The 18,048-nt window shown below is 32.4% G+C and overlaps 2 protein-coding genes across 5 annotated transcripts in view; one reads left to right on the top strand and one right to left on the bottom strand.

Annotated features, from left to right (window-relative positions):
• LOC144841134 (GPI inositol-deacylase-like) overlaps positions 1–6,470 on the bottom strand; it is a 29,352-nt gene extending 22,882 nt beyond the window's left edge. For all 4 annotated transcript variants that reach the window (XM_078697328.1, XM_078697330.1, XM_078697331.1 and 1 more), the window contains exons 1-4: positions 6,339–6,470; positions 5,612–5,703; positions 3,349–3,413; positions 2,697–2,822 (exon numbers count right to left, since the gene is read on the bottom strand). In XM_078697328.1, coding sequence (XP_078553454.1) covers positions 2,697–2,822; positions 3,349–3,413; positions 5,612–5,703; positions 6,339–6,470 — 415 coding nt within the window. The remainder of the gene's footprint in view (positions 1–2,696; positions 2,823–3,348; positions 3,414–5,611; positions 5,704–6,338) is intronic.
• An 8,781-nt stretch (positions 6,471–15,251) lies between these two features.
• On the top strand, positions 15,252–17,211 carry LOC144841158 (uncharacterized). The gene is made up of 4 exons (XM_078697378.1): positions 15,252–15,657; positions 16,010–16,087; positions 16,588–16,725; positions 16,987–17,211. The coding sequence occupies exons 1-4, from the start codon at positions 15,408–15,410 to the stop codon at positions 17,196–17,198; spliced, it is 678 nt and encodes a 225-aa protein (XP_078553504.1). The 5' UTR covers positions 15,252–15,407; the 3' UTR covers positions 17,199–17,211.
• The last annotated feature ends 837 nt before the right edge of the window (positions 17,212–18,048 follow it).

Raw genomic sequence — 18,048 nt, 5'->3', positions numbered from 1 at the left:
TTAAAAATAGCATGTTTCACAAGAAGTTACGCGCGCACGCGCATTTAAAATTTCAAAATGCGCAAAATTAATTTCTAATCAACTTTCTACGCTGATCATGACATTTTGAACATGTCAAAAATTCCCACGCGCGCGAAAAAAATTACGCGTAAGGTGCGCACGGAGCATGAAAATCATGTGTTTTTTTCTTGAATTATGATTTTACAGCCTTTCTTAGTCATTTTAAAAAAGATTTACATCATTTCAAATTAAAATGACGTCATACGAACACGTTGATTTAGACCATTTGCGCGCGTTTTAGTTGCAAAAGTGACAACATATTGTCAAAATTAAGCCTATTTTTAATCTATTATAGCTCCTCAGGATCATCCACGACCCCCAATTTTTTAAATTTAATATGAAAGCAGATATGTTGTAGATATGAATTCATGCAGAACCTTTACCACTCGGATGTTATGACGTCATCGTATGGCCACACGAATGTAAAATATAGGATTTTTTACTCTTTCGTTATTGCTCATCATATTAAATAGAGCGCATCTCACTTTTACGTGCCCAAAATTCTTCAAATTTGATTTAATGTAATTATTTAGATAATTATCTTCTAAAATTGTTATCTTTATATGTCAATTTGATGACGTCATCGTGTTAATAATTGGATTTAAAAGATGGGTCTCGTAATTTTGTCTATGCTACACTGTATATAACATATACAGTTTATTCTGTAAAATACTGTAATATGATGTATGCTACATAATAGGTACAATTCAGCACTGTAAACATTTATTTCATGTCATAGGATGGCATAATAATTGTCGAGGTTCATATGGTTAAGTATGTGCATGTTGCGTTTGCGCGGATAACCCGAACTCGTCAAAGTGACGAGTTCAAATCTAGTTTTCTGTATTATTCTTCTTTCCTTCCTTCCTTTTTGTGAGTCGTGTTCCTCTAAAATGTGTAAACATAACATTTCATAACTTTGACAACATATGGGCATTTACGTGAAGTTGTGCACCTCCTATTTTTGAATGACGTCATAGTTGCGCAACATGACTTATGCGCAATTTTATGAATTTCAATGATTGATCATAGATTAAAAACCAAAAGTCATTTAGTATTGACACTTTGACAAAATTTAAGTCATATCAGGGGCAAACTTTCTACGGATTAAAAATGGCATGTTTCACAAGAAGTTACGCGCGCACGCGCATTTAAAATTTCAAAATGCGCAAAATTAATTTCTAATCAACTTTTTACGCGTTTCTTGTCATTTTGAGCATGTCAAAAATTCCCACGGGCGCGCAATTTTTTATGCGCGCGGTGCGCACATAGCGTTAAAAACATATTTTTGTCTCTTGAATTATATTTTTCAAGCCTTTCCCAGTGATTTTGAAAACAATTTAGACCTTTTCCAGTTTAAATAACGCCATACGAACACGTTGAATTAGACAATTCGTGCGCGTTTTTTATGAAAAAGCTTAAAAAATCGTCAAAATTATGTCTTTTTTTAAACAGTCATAGTTTCTAAAGTAAACCGTTAACCGTTTATTTTTATTACAAAATCTAGAAGTTGATGAGTTGTAGATATCGGATCATGCATCAATAAGGCTAAAAAAACATTGTGATGTCATCGTATGGCCACACGAATGTAAAATATAGGATTTTTGTCTCTTTCGTTATTGCTCATCACATTCAATGGAGCGCATCGCGCTTATCTGTATTCCTTTTTCTCCTACATTTATATATTGTGTAGGTCAATCAACTTTCTTTAGCATGAGATAAAAATATTTTAATTTTTATGACGTCATCATGCCTAAAAATTTTAATTACGTGGGTCATTAATTTCATCTTTACAGTAAATTTTAATCTGTAATAGCTCGTAAGAATAAAATGTGATAATCACGATTAAAACGTTTTCTGGAAGCTATTGGATTGTAGATACGAATTCATGTAAACATTTTGCCAATCGGATGTTGTGACGTCATCATATGGCCAGTTGAATAAAAAAAGTCGTATTTTCATATTTTGCGTAATAGTTCATCACATTTAAAAGGGTGCGCATCTATATTTTACGTATTCAAATTTCTTCTACACGTTAATATGTTGTTCCTGAGATAATTTCCTTCTGAAATTGCTATCTAAGTGTTTCATTTTGATACCGTCGCCATGTTAAAAATTGGAATAAATGGCGGGTCCCGTAATTTCACCTATTCTACACTGTATGTAATATGTATACAGCTTATACTGTTTGCATGTATATACTATATGACACAAAATTCAGCACTAACAGCATGTCATATTCTTCAGTTCTTGTCATAAATCCATAATCTTTATCTGTGTGCAATATTCCAACGTATGACGTGCACGTGGCGTTTGTCGTGGTGCGGATAACTAACTCGTCAAAGTGACGAGTTTCATGTCTAGTTACAATTTCAGTATATAATTGATGGCAAGGGTTCTGCATAAACAAGATTACTGTAATTATGTATTGGGATTGATGTACACTGAATCTAGTATATATTCATACCAAATGTAATCTGCTTGGCCTACAAAAACTTTGTACACAAAACAAATGTAGCTAGACTCTTGTGAGCAAAAGAGAATCTGATACGCAGAGGTATTTAAACCTTTTTATTATCACTATATCCCCTCCACCCTCTAATAAAAGAATACTTGCCACTGTATATTATAATCACCTGTTTGATGTTGTAGGAACCCTCCATACATGCCTACCAGCTCCCCATCAAGGTCCACCGAAAAGTAATCAAAATGAAAACTGTTCTTTTCAGCTTTGCGTAACGCCACTGAACCAAGAGATCTCACTGTAATACAAAGATTTAAAGAATTCAATTTTAATGAAAGTAGAGAGACAAGATGGTAGTAAAACTCTAAAGCTCTGTCTACACTATCAAACTAGTTCGACAAAAAAATTGTGCCCAAATATGGTAGTCATATTGATATTGGTTGATATGACATCATCATGTCCTTATACGGGCACATCACTTGTTTTGTCACATAAAGTTTGATAGTGTAGACAGAGCCTTAGTAGGAGTAGAAAAATATTATAAATCTGTGGGGATAAACTGAATGCAGGGGTAAACCACAAGAAGTTAAAATAGATTGGGAGTTAATTGAAAGACAATTTTATAATAGAATGCCTCTTTTGGGATTTTCAATACTCTGTAAAATGAATGGCGAACAATAAATGTTATAATGTTAACTAATAAGCAACCAATATTCAGGGGACACTACTATTAAGTGGACACTTTTGTGAGTACCGAAATTATCCCTTAATTAATATTATAAGCTCAATGTAATGAAAGAAATGAACCTGTCTGGATAAAGTACCTTGTTTATAGCTGCCTGCATTGCCTGGGATGAATAGAACAGGTATGCCATCTAGCTTCATATTCCTACAACAGAAATAATGACACAATTTAATATTGATATATTGTATTATTTTAGAAATTATTTATAAAAAAAAAGTTTCATTTCAAAGATGCAACAAATGTATTTTATATCAAGATGGACCCAACAAAGGGTCTCCTTAGTAGGATTTATTTTCCCCTCTTGTTTCACAAAGCATCTACTTTTAAAATGGTATCTCTTGAATATGGGTGTCTCAAATGAGAAGGGTTTATTTTTAAATGATTTTGAATAATTTTCATTGGAATAAGATTGAATATAATTATTAATATTTTTAATTTATAAAAATAAAAATTCATGTTTGCAATAATTATATTATTATTATTATTATTATTATTATTATTAACAGTATTGAAAGAAACTACTGTGATTGTTTCAAACTACATTGTTAACAATATAAAGATACTACTACCAGTAAAGCGAGTCAAATGGCCGAGCGGTTAAGGCAGGGGCGCCGTTTACCGTACCTAAAGAGCCAACAACATCGGCAAGGGTTCGAGGCTGACTCGCTCCTAGTTCTGGTGGTGGAACAAGTCTTCTCGGATAAGGACTATAAACCGTAGGTCCAGTGTACACAGTTATAATCTGTGTGCACTTTAAAGAACCCAGTTCATTATTCAAAAAAGAGTAGGGGGTTACCCCGGTGAACTGGTTCATAAAATAGCCCCTGTATCAGGGGGATTACCACCTATCTGATAGGACAGTGATTAATTCACTATTGGTAATCCTTGGCCACATTGCCTAAAGATATAAAATAAAAAAAAATAAATAAATAAATAACAGTGTAGCAGTATTATTAACCACAAAAAACATAAAATCTGTATCACAGTAAATGGTGGAAATGAATACTGTATATTATTTTAGCTGGTATGACCAATAATATATTTAAATATTATTTGAGATCATATCTAATTTCCCTTATTGGTAATAATGCTGGGTATGCCCATGTCTGAAAATATAACTTTACAATACCAGACATTGTATTCCTATAGAAAAACTAGTATTTCATTCAGAGATTTTGTTACTAACTGCAATGTTTGCAAGTTTCATTGAGAAAAAAATGTTTACTGTACTAGTGTGGTTAAAGCTCTGTCTACACTATCAAACTAGTTTGACAATAAAAGTGTAATGTCCCCAAATATGGTAGTAATATGTCTAAATATGGTAGTGATAAAATAAAGTCTTTAAATGTTTTTTAACTGATAATACTGTATATTCATTCACTGTATTATTCATTGAGGTTTCTAAAGAGTATTTATAAGGGAAAAAGTTGTACAGACTGATTTACCTAGTGTAAACACAGGGTTAACAGTCAATCTAAAGTCAACAAACTGAATGCTTGAGATTTTTTTCTATACTTTTAATATTCAATGCATCCTATTTCGACCTCTGGTATTATAAATAAACTATTTTCATCTCTATAACATAATCACAGCCTCTAAAAATTAACAAGTAGTAGTATGTAAAATATAGGGAGATGGTGGGAAGATATCTGAAAAGGGGTGACTGTACCTCTTCCATTAGAGCAACAGCCACAGTGTAGTGTATGGCTACAGTGAAAGGATGTGACATTGGGGAAGAGCATGCAATTTGAATATACACAACATGAAGGGGGCATAGGATGATTATCCATGATGCTTTTCACGCAAGAAGCACAGGTTCTGAATAGAAGGTCAGACCTTCTATTCAGAACCTGTGCTTAGTGTTGACCTTTATACTGTATCCAGAAAACCTCAAAGTGGTTAGGACATACTACAAGTTGTAAAATGCTTACAATGAGTCACCCAATGAAAGCAAACATAAATTAGTTTAAACAGAGATTAGTAAAAGAGAGTATGATGTTTGATAGATTAAACTTATCTATAATGTATTGACCATATCTTTGTGGTTCTTGTGTAAATAATGCATGATAACTTTGTCTGTATAACCACATTCTGCCAATTTAATGAACTTTCTGCAGTTTGTAATTTGAACCATCGATTATTAATAGAATTTTGTATCAGAAATTATGGTACTGTCTGTACCCATTGATACAGTTCTGTAAGGCCTGGGAGGATACTGTAGTAAAAAATAAATAAAAGTTTTTCTTGAACCGAATTTAATGATTTAAAAATAGTCTAAACTTTTAACATGTTATGTTACTTTAAACCTGCATATGTACAGTATTTTATGAGTTTTAACTTACTTGGACCTCTTGGCATATTCTCCTTCTCCATACAGGTATAAGGCGTATCGTGGAAATGCATTTTGTATCTCTTCTTTTATTCCGGGTACAGGCTTGAAAAAAACCAATTATTATTATCTAAACAAGGGGTTCATTTATAAATAAGTTATGATATTAAACTGTATTTATTCTAAAATATCATCATGCATGCAGCAATTATTGAATTAACACATTTGAAGATTTTAGTTTAAAGTCAATTTTTGTTAGTAAATAAAAGCTCAAACTAAGAGTTGGCCTACTTCCTATGCCTACTAGTGTAGTAAATTGGGCCTACATGACACACACATAAATAATAAAATTATTGGATGAATTTTATTTTTATAAAATAGGCCTATTCTTTAACATTTTATTAAAATTATTATTCATTTATTAATATTTGTTATACCATGGAGTTATAATTTTATAACTCCATGTTTATACTAATTATTATTAAATTTATCAGTCGGTTACTCAATAACAATATGATGTTGCTAGCAATTGGGTCCGTTTCCTAGCTTGCTAGGCCTATCTTCCATAACTAGAGTTTGCAGCATTCACTTGAACCTACTGTATTTACCTAGCTATCAAAACCTCAGTCAGAGAGGAGAGCACCACCAGAGAGTCTGATGGTGGGAGGCCTAGCATGAGTAGTCGGCGTAGTCTAGCCTTTTGAGACGAAAATATCCATTTAAACAAGATTAAACCTTACCATGTATGTTGGGTATTGAAACATATATGTCATAGAACAACTGTTTTCTTCAACATTTACAATAACATCATATAAACCCCATGCAAACAGAGAGAGAAGAAGCGCACACAGTGCCTTGTTGCGCGCTGCCATTTTGAATTATGATGGTTGCCAAAATGATTCGCAACTTTTACCCACTTTTTTATTGTTGACCTTTACACCACACGCGGTGTTTGATATCAATTGTAAATAAAGTAAGCACTTAAGCTGTCTAATACTAAGCGCATTAACTTTTATGACTTTATTGATAAAACTATCTCGTTTATGAAACGATTCAATAAAGCATAATATAATTTATTATCGGTAGGTACTCATTAAAATAATTTGTTCTGACTGTCGAAATATTGTATTATTTGTATATATGGCTGCGATTATCAAAATAATTACTGTAATTACTAATAATACACTACACACAATTCATATTAATTATTTCCCATTACATGACTCAATTTGTAACATAGAACAACCATACTCTAGGTTAACGTCTGGTCAACATTTTATCAGTATACATGGACCGAAACTATGGAACGAGCTCTGTTACAACCGCTAATGTAGAAAACGCCAGCTAATGTCTTCGCTTATCAACTGACCAAGGAGGACAGACAGACAGCTTCTGATTCAGCTTTTTTTATTCACCTTTAATAGAGAGAAAGAGGTCGTGGTCCCTTAAAAGAGGTGGTCATTTACGAGAGGTGTGGTCCTTGAGAGAGGTGGTCGCTTACGAGAGGTGGTCGATTATGAGAAGTGGTCCCTTATGAGAGGAGGTGATCCCTTACGAGAGGTGGTCGATTATGAGAAGCGGTCCCTTAACAGAGATGGTAGCTTATTACGATGTGTGGTCGTTTTAGAAAGTTGGTTGCTTACGAGAGGTGGAAAGACTGATAGCTAAGTAAAGATCGATGCATTTGCACATAAATGAGACATTTTTGTAAAATATATAACATTTTCTACATTAGCTGGCGATAGTAACTACATAAGCTGGGAGGCAATATTCGTTACTCTACATAAGCTGATGACTGTTTCTATATTAGCTGGTGTTGATTTTTATTTACTACATAAGCTGTTGGTGTTTCTACATAAGCTGGAGGTTTTACTACATAAGCGGTGGGTTGTTCTACATTAACGGTTGTTTCGACATTAGCTGGCGTTTTCTACATTAACGGTTGTAACAAGCTCTGTAAAAATTACCTAGATATTGTTAAAAATTATAAAATGCTAAAAAAATATGTTAAAAGAGACATTTTATTGAATTACTATGGCAAGCCTCAGCTGTCTGAAGTATTCAAAATATTATATTATTATATCATTTTTTTATTATATTATATATTGTATTGTAATGAATTATACGTTTTGCATTATATTACTTGGTTTTAGCATTATATTATATCTATTTCTAATATATTATGTGAAAAATGTAACAAATTATTGACTTTTTGTATTATATTATTCGGTTTTGGCATTATATTATGAACATTTACTATTATATTATTAATAAAATACATTATATTATAATATAATTGTATTATATTAAACCCATTTACCTTACTTTATAACATACAACATTATTATATTATACGGATTCGTTAGTTATATTATTATTTTGTATGATGTTTATTATACGTCACGGCTCATTTCAGTTCTTCTAACTCTTTCTCTCCCTCCCCCTGTTCACTAGCAATCAGCGGCAGAATCTGAATTGTGTGACTGTTGAAGAATAACTATACTACGTACTAGGCCTAGCCTAGGCCTACTAGGGGATCTAGCCTAGACGTAGCTAGTTAGACAAGTGACCAAGGACCACCGGACAGCTACAACTAATACTACAATACAATAATACTACTAATGCAATAACTACTACTGCTAATACTTAGGCCTAGCTAGTAGAGTACTAGGTAGGTTAGCTACTACTAGGCTCTAGGGGGGTTAGGGCGTATGTATGATGTTAACTACTAGGCCTAGGCCTACTAGTACTAGCCTAGGCTAGGCCTAGACTTAAGTTGTAGTAGGCTAGGGCCGGGCCTGCTGCCTTAGGCTAGGCTAGGCTACTACTACTACTACTAGGCAGCCAGCCCATGATGGTTACGAGTAAGCCAAAATTTTGGATATAAGTAAACCAAAATTTGGGTACGAGCGAGTTGGCATGGGTACGGGTTGACCTGTATCCTTCTTTCTAGCTAATCGTACTAGGCCTAGGCCTCAAGTAAGTCTACGCTACCCAGTCCGGCTACAATATGGTCTATTTTGTTTTATAGCTTTATTGATAGCTGGGTTCAAATCTGGGTTGGGACGGCTTTTTCTCATTCTAAAACAGAGTTCCTTATCATAATAAAATAATATATGAATTTATTTGTAATAGTACCTAGGCCCTAATTGCCATTGCATTTATTATTATTAATTATATATTATACGGTTACCCCTTAATTATACTATAGTATAATTTCCTTGTTATATTTTACAATATTTTCTTTATAATTCTACAATTTTGTCTTTCACAGCACAAATTTATCATACTGTATTTGTCCAAGCTACTCCAGCTACATGGTATTGCCTTGAGGCTAAACTACACGGTATACTGGCACTACCATCATTCCTGGCTCGTCAACCTGGACCACATAAGCACAGTTTCAGTTTCAGTTTATTTACCATTTCAATTTCTGAACATAAGAGATGAACAACTTATATGGATGGATAACCATAAGAGCGAAGCTCGTTTACCGGTCACCCGTTAGTGCAGTGACATTACGGACAACATAAAGACAGGACAAAGGTGCAATACATAACAAGACATGTGAACACTTGTGTTTGCAACCCCTTGGATAAAATAATATATTTATATAAAGGAGAAAGATAGATATTATAATATTTCTTTTTTATCATACAATACATACTGTAGTACCTATTGGTATTATATCTAAAAATACAAAGGCGGCTAACACAGATAGTTCCATATATACAGTACTCTCTTATAAATAGATGTATCTCTCCAATCTACCTAATCTAATAATAGTACTATTAGCATACTACTATACACTTTGTAGACAAGAAGTAAGTTGTATACACCTAGAGGACTTATTGTAGTACAGTCGAACGCCCTCTCACTGGCCCGGTCAACATAATCTATACCTAGATTATTACAGTAATTAAAGTACATTATTACAGAGATTTTTTTTTTTTTTTTGCAGAAATCAAAGTTATGTGTATAGAAAGCAGTACTCGTATTAAAAACTAAGCAGGTTGTACTCTTGAACGCAAACTGGCAGGATATTTTGAATATTTTTTATTGTTGAAATGAATGGAATCCTAACTTCTTTGCAACAACTGGAGACGAAGACATATTATGACCCTTTTATTTAAATTTATTTGAATAGACCTTCATGTAAATTCATTAAAGGCTATATGTTTGTTTTATATTTTAATATGTGATAGTAGAAAATCATTGTGTATAATGAGGACTAAGAATCTGATATTCACTTGCATTCTCATCTTTTAAAAATTTTTATTTATAATGCTGGTAATGAGTTTAAAATTTAATTATATTGACTAGTTTTGATAATCATTATTTCTTTTGTGTAATATAGTTCATATATTATGTATTGAATAAATTGGTAAGGCCCTATACTGTTATTATTTAAGGAAAGTTTATATACACTTATTTTATGCCTACTTAGTATTAATTGTTTATATAAATATTTTGTCTAATTGCCTTGATTTTTTGTATAGGCCAATGGCATCAATGTTTTTCTCAACGCAAATTAGCCTAATAATGCCACATTTAAACACATGATTCATTGATTTCTGATATTCTGTACTTGAGTATGCATTACTAAAATAACCAAGTAGTTAATATATTTCATTTGTAATGTATGTATAAACATTAAGTTTTTTTTCACATTTTTAAATTTAAAAATTATTACAATACCTACCTTTCTGATATTGTTACTATTTTATAATATATTTTGAGGCAGCAATAAAAAAAAATTAAAACAATTAATTTGACTTATACTGTACTATGTTAGTTCAGGATATGAAATGTGTGTGGGCATCTGGTGTGTTGGAGGTTGGTGGTGTGAGGTGTATATTTGTCACTTTAAGACCTAAATTAGATGTTTTCTGAAGAAAAGAAGTAAGAGGATACGCTTTCAAACAATTCCAAGAAGATTCACACAAAAATAATTACTTTCCAATAAAATAGTATAACAGTGTATATTACAGTACATTGAATAAACTCGAGCGGAAAAATAACGCACATAAAAAAACACTCATATTCTTGTCGAAAAGTGCCCTCTATAGTTTTCTATTAATTTATTAACAATTATTATTAATTAATGAGTAATATGAACATATTTTTAACATTCAATGCTGGAAACTGGTTCTACTCCTAACAAAGTTTCATACCTCCAAATTTCATCAACGTATTCAAAGCACTTCAATACTAAATATCACATTTAACATAAAAAATTCGGGTTTTGGATAGAATTTTGCTTAAAAACATATACAAAAAACATCGATAAAAAATACTTTTCGTATTCAAAAACAGATGATACTTGGTATAAATGTTCACTATAGGTTGCTCTATTCACAGAAACAAAATTGCATTCATGAACGTTTTTTGTTGGTTGTTTTTTCAAAAAAATGAGTTGGAATTGTATAGTCTTTCATAAGTGTACATTTTGTAAAAACGTAAATTTAAAAAATCAGTGATATGGCTTGATAGTTATTTTTTTTTTGCAATATGGATGGAGCAACCTATATTGAACATTTATACCAAGTATCAAATGTTTTTGAATACGAAAAGTATTTTTTATCGATGTTTTTTGTATATGTTTTTAAGCAAAATTCTATCAAAACCTGGATTTGTAATGTTAAATGATATTTATTTAAGTGCTTTGAATACGTTGATGAAATTTGGAGGTATGAAACTTTGTTAGGAGTAGAACCAGTTTCCAGCATTGAATGTTAAAAATATGTTCATATTACTCATTAATTAATAATAATTATTAATAAATTAATAGAAAACTAGAGAGGGCACCTTTCGACAAGAAAATGAATGTTTTTTTATGTGCGTTATTTTTCCGCTCGAGTTTATTCAATGTACTGTAATATACACTGTTATACTATTTTATTGGAAAGTAATTATTTTTGTGTGAATCTTCTTGGAGTTGTTTGAAAGCGTATCCTTTTACTTCTTTTCTTCAGAAAACATCTAATTTAGGTCTTAAAGTGACAAATATACACCTCACACCAGATTCTGCCCACACACACTTCATCTCCTGAACTAACATAGTACAGTATAAGTCAAAATAATTGTTTGTTAAAATTTTTTTTTATTGAAAACAATCTGCCTCAAAAAATATCATACAATAGTAACAATATCAGAAAGGTAGGTATTGTAATAATGTTTAAATTTAAAAATGTGAAAAAAAAATGAATGTTTATACATACATTACAAATGAAATATATTAACTACTAGGTTATTTTAGTAATGCATACACAAGTACAGAATATCAGAAATCAAAGAATCATGTGTCTAAATGTGGCATTATTAGGCTAATTTGCTTTGAGAAAAACATTGATGCCATTGGCCTATACAAAAAATCAAGGCAATTAGACAAAATATTTATATAAACAATTATACTAATATTGGTAGGCATAAAATAAGTGTATATAAACTTTCCTTAAATAATAACAGTACAGGGCCTTACCAATTTATTTAATACATAATATATGAACTATATTACACAAAAGAAATGTAAATGAATTTATAAGGACATAATTATTATCAAAACTAGTCAATATAATTAAATTTTAAACTCATTACCAGCATTATAAATAAAATTTTAAAAAGATGAGAATGCAAGTGAATATCAGATTCTTAGTCCTCATTATACACAATAATTTTCTACTATTAGTATCACATATTAAAATATAAAACAATCATGTAGCCTTTAATGAATTTACATGGAGGTCTATTCAAATAAATTTAAATAAAAGGGTCATAATATGTCTTCGTCTCCAGTTCGTAGAAAATGAAGTTAGGATTCCATTCATTTCAACAATAAAAAATATTCAAAATATCCTGCCAGTTTGCGTTCAAGAGTACAACCTGCTTAGTTTTTAATACGAGTACTGCTTTCTATACACATAACTTTGATTTCTGCAACAAAAAAAAAATCTCTGTAATAATGTACTTTAATTACTGCAATAATCTAGGTATAGATTATGTTGACCGGGCCAGTGAGAGGGCGTTTGACTGTACTACCATAAGTCCTCTAGGTGTATACAACTTACTTCTTGTCTACAAAGTGTATAGTAGTATGCTAATAGTACTATTATTAGATTAGGTAGTTGGGAGTAGATTGGAGAGATACATCTATTTATAAGAGAGTACTGTATATATGGAACTATCTGTGTTAGTTGCCTTTGTATTTTTAGATATAATACCAATAGGTACTGTGTATTGGGATGCAATTCAACAGTTATGAATAAAAATAGTCCTATGTACTCTGTATGTTGGAGGAAATAAGCATAAGAGCAAGTCTTGACCACAGGGTGTAAGTCAGTCACTATTTTGAATCAGTAGTATGACTTCTTAGGATTTAATTAATTTTAAAATTATCATTGTATGATCGAAAAGAAATATTATAATATCTAACTTTCTCCTTTATATAAATATATTATTTTATCCAAGGGGTTGCAAACACAAGTGTTCACATGTATTGCACCTTTGTCCTGTCTTTATGTTGTCCGTAATGTTACTGCACTAACGGGTGACCGGTAAACGAGCTTCGCTCTTACGGTTATCCATCCATATAAGTTGTTCATCTCTTATGTTCAGAAATTGAAATGGTAAATAAACTGAAACTGTGCTTATGTGGTCCAGGTTGACGAGCCAGGAATAATGGTAGTGCCAGTATACCGTGTAGTTTAGCCTCAAGGCAATACCATGTAGCTGGAGTAGCTTGGACAAATACAGTAGAAATTTATGAGACTTGGTGTGTGATGATTCAGTATGATAAATTTGTGCTGTGAAAGACAAAATTGTAGAATTATGAAGAAAATATTGTAAAATATAACAAGGAAATTATACTATAGTATAATTAAGGGGTAACCGTATAATATATAATAAATAATAATAAATGCAATGGCAATTACTTATATTATGTATACATTACAATATTACAAATAAATTCATATATTATTTTATTATGATAAGGAAATCTGTTTTTGAATGAGAAAAAGCCATCCCAACCCAGATTTGAACCCAGCTATCAATAAAGCTATAAAACAAAATAAACCATATTGTAGCCGGACTGGGTAGCGTAGACTTACTTGAGTCCTAGGCCTAGTACAATTAGCTAGGCCTAGAAGGATACAGGTCAACCCGTACCCATGCCAACTCGCTCGTACCCAAATTTTGGTTTACTTATCCAACATTTTGGCTTACTCGTACCCATCATGGGCTGACTGCCTAGTAGTAGTAGTAGCCTAGCCTAAGGCAGCAGGCCCGGCCCTAGCCTACTACAACTTAAGTCTAGGCCTAGCCTAGTACTAGTAGGCGGCCCTAGGCCTAGTAGTTAACATCATACATACGCCCTAGAGCCTAGTAGTAGCTACCTAGTACTCTACTAGCTAGGCCTAGGTAGTAGCAGTATTAGTTATTGTAGTAGTATTATTGTATTGTAGTATTAGTTGTAGCTGTCCGGTGGTCCTTGGTCACTTGTCTAACTAGCTACGTCTAGGCTAGATCCCCTAGTAGGCCTAGGCCTAGTACGTAGTAAAGATAATTAGTTATTCTTCAACAGTCACACAATTCAGATTCTGCCGCTGATTGTTAGTGAGCAGGGGGAGGGAGAGAAAGAGTTAGAAGAACTGAAATAAGTCGTGACGTATAATAAACATCATACAAAATAATAATATAACTAACGAATCCGTATAATATAATAATGTTGTATGTTATAAAGTAAGGTAAATGCGTTTAACATAATACAATTATATTATAATATAATGTATTTTATTAATAATATAATAGTAAATGTTCATGATATAATGCCAAAACCGAATAATATAATACAAAAACTCAATAATTTGTTACATTTTTCACATAATATATTAGAAATAGATATAATATAATGCTAAAACCAAGTAATATAATGCAAAACGTATAATTCATTACAATACAATATATAATATAATAAAAAAATGATATAATAATATAATATTTTGAATACTTCAGACAGCTGAGGCTTGCCATAAATTACGGTACTTAAAATGCTTCACTCAATATGCATATATTATGCGTGGTGTGTGAAAGTGTACACACAGTACGTATTAGTTCGTTTTATATTATATGTATTTATTCTTTTGGCTATATTTTTTTTTCTTTTTGTGGTAATATTTGTTTTATTCTAAAGTGTTTTACGACTACAGACAATCACTTGTCTCTGTAAAATCCCTGTAATGTAAATATTTATATTGCTGAATAAATGTGAATGAATTAAATTAAACTTCCTAAACAGATCATTCTTTTAGAACTAACGCCCTCTATAATGAATTAGCTTAAGAACTTTCTTAAGCGGTCTGAATGGTCTTAGTTTTGAACGTAAAGTATAAAAAAATACGATTTTTAGTATAATATTGTGCTCTAAGTAAATCTTAAGAAATAAAAGTACGCTTTCAGGCATAAACGTAATACACGTTATATGTTTATTGTCGACATAGTTTTTGACTTTCAGATAATATATAAATAGAAAACTGTACAACGAAGGTGGATGACGGGGTCAATATTGTTGAAAATTGTATCGGCCTTTATCGTTGTTATTTATTATACTGTAGTATTACATTTTGTTCCCTCGTTCATTCATATTCCAGTTGACGTATAAATCACAAAAGAATCTAGTGTTGATTTAAACTCTTTCTATTCATGATTTATCCGAAATGAATAAGGCCGCTAATCCATGGATATATCAATAACAATGGCACGTTTAACAAGGCGTAAACCTCGGCACGCATCGATATCACCTATAGGCGTATATGCCACATAAAGTTACAGGCCTAACCATGGCGCACTACCCAGTTGACTATTGGCAACCTTACAGTAAATACACGGTACCCTTCTCAGCTTTAGGGTTTATCACTTTTCTTGCGACGGGGGTCGGGACCCTGTCAGCGTACTGGGTCAAACATGAGTACGGAAACTACAACAGGACGAACCTGATAATGTATGAGGGTGTCTGGAGAAAGTGCTACTATACATCCACTATTGGTTTGACAGCTAATACAGGTAGGCGTGGTGAATATTATAACGTACTTAGCGACAGCACGAATAGACATAAGTCGCGTCAAAATACAATACAATGTCTCTCTTTCTGGTGGTGACAGGGGAAAAATTGTACCTTTGTGTTGGTGCTATGACAAATAATACTATTTTTGGTTTTACTTATTCAAATCAAAATAAACGAAATGGATTTGCATAAGGTCATTTATATTGAGATATAAGTGTTTTTAATTTGTAGGCATATGGGCCTAGATCATGAATAATGGCTTTCGATGTTTTTACTATGTCTTATGAAGAAACTATTTCATTTTTGCGCTTTATTCTAATGGTTTTTTTTCTCTTTTTTTATTCATTGTAGAATCAGAATGTGAAATGATTGATTATTTAGAAAAGCCTCAGCAAGGCCCAGGATATGACTACTACATTCTTTTATATGGTAAGCTAACGGCACTTAAACGCATACAGAAAAATATAATAGTTTTAGGTTTAGGCCTAGGCCTACTCGTATTTTGATGCTTTGGGGAAATGAACCCTCAAACCTCAACTCATTAAGAAAACAAACATTGTCTCCAAATTTCAAATAAGCTCATAAAGATCATGTATTCTTCAGGAAACAGTTATCTAGGCCTAGAGAAGAGGTGAAGAAACTTGTGGTACAAGAGCTAGCGCACTTTTATTGGACCAAACGGTTTTCTGAAAGTCCTAAGGTCTACCCATAAATAAGTTGTTCCTTTCGGTGGTCTACACTATCAAACTTGATGTGACATAAAAGTGTGATGTGCCCATATATGGATATGATGATGTCGTATCACTACCATATTTGGATATATCACTACCATATTTGGGCACATCGTACTTTTTTTTGTCAAACTAGTGTAATAGTGTAGACAGAGCTTTAACGCCTAAAAATTAAATCACGCTTTTCTTTGGTTACAGAGTTAATGTTATCGTCTGTAATACTGATGACGCTTGGAACTTTAATATCGTTTATTTCGGAAGTAGTAGCAATATTAACTATAAGATTTCAGAATAAATCGTTCATGTTATGTTCAGGCTATTTCTTTATTCTCGCAGGTAAGTGTACAACGGCTACGTAGGCCTAAAGCTACTAACCAAAGTGAAAAGGAAAAGTAAAACCAACTATACTTAATTATGCATATAGTTATCACCAAAAATAAGTGAAAATCAATATTTTACAAAGCCGAGTGTAAACAAACAAAATGGCAATGAATTATTTCTTTTTAAAAAACATATTTTAGGTAAAATGTAGATCTCGAACACAACTCAGCTCTTTATGACATTGTAAAGTTTCGTTTTGTTCTTTCTCAATTCAAGGTATTTTTACGCTAGCCGGTTGCATGATTTTTACAGTAAAAGTAGTCATGGAAGAAAGATGGTGGCCCGTGGAATCATTAGGCCCAGTACCGGACAAGTCATATCATATCTACTGGGGGTTCTTCTGTGCCTGGGGAGGGGTGTTCGCTTGCTTCTTTGTTGGAACTTTTTACTTTAAATTATCACGACTGTATACCGAGGGCATCTACTAGACCTACAGTATACTTTACTGTGTCAAACAAGGAATAGGATTCTGAGCTCCGGTGATCGAAGGATTTGCATGTGGCTGCCCCTTAACAGACACCACGCCGCGGAGAATATGTATCTGTTGATATTTGTCAGCAATAAGATCAAAGGACTGTTACGAGTTCCTATCTTGGCAAGGCGAGCTCAGTGTCCTGTTGTTTGATTGCCTTGTTTTAACTACATCATTGTTTACATGATGCAATATTAAAGCTTATATTAATATAACAATATTGTTAGAGATGTGTGGTAGTGTTTGAGAGGTTGGGGTGGTTGAGATTTGGAATGTTCATGAACGGGTAGTTGTGAGTACGGGTCTTTTTACTGACAATGCTTTTACCCGAGAGGAAAAATATGAGAAGTGTGTATAAAATGTGTTTTAATGTAAAGTGTCAACCGTTAGAGTTCTATATTTATTTTCAAAATGTGAATTACTAAGGCATAAAATATGCTGAAACAAACTATACAATATTTTATACAATGTATTGATTTAAAATATTATATGACGAGACCGTGATAACTGTTTTAGGATCGATGATGTACAGTAAGCAATTATTCTTAATGCATTGGTTTATAACATGATGAGACCGTAAATAAGTGTTTTAGGATCGATGGTACATGTACAGTAAGTAAAACTTGGTCCCACTATTATATGACGTAACGCAAGCTTATTGACCAATCACAAAATCCATCGCTTGGATTGGTCAATTCGCTTGCGTTGCGTACTCAGTGGGAACCAAGCATTAACAATTCGTAACTATGATTACGCTATACAATCGATATTATGGTCATGTAACTAATTACTATAGTAGATCAAAA

Source organism: Antedon bifida, chromosome 4 (assembly GCF_963402885.1).
Source record: "Antedon bifida chromosome 4, ecAntBifi1.1, whole genome shotgun sequence".
Taxonomy (NCBI): domain Eukaryota; kingdom Metazoa; phylum Echinodermata; class Crinoidea; order Comatulida; family Antedonidae; genus Antedon; species Antedon bifida.
The sequence above is the reverse complement of the archived record's forward strand: the minus strand, read 5'-3'. Positions and strand labels throughout refer to the sequence as shown.

Bases quoted from the DNA above. Each gene is read 5' to 3' on its own strand.
- LOC144841158 (XM_078697378.1), top strand. From the start codon at position 15,408: ATGCCACATAAAGTTACAGGCCTAACCATGGCGCACTACCCAGTTGAC. The intron at 15,658-16,009 runs GTAGGCGTGGTG...TATTCATTGTAG, and splicing joins TGGTTTGACAGCTAATACAG to AATCAGAATGTGAAATGATT. The intron at 16,088-16,587 runs GTAAGCTAACGG...CTTTGGTTACAG, and splicing joins CTACTACATTCTTTTATATG to AGTTAATGTTATCGTCTGTA.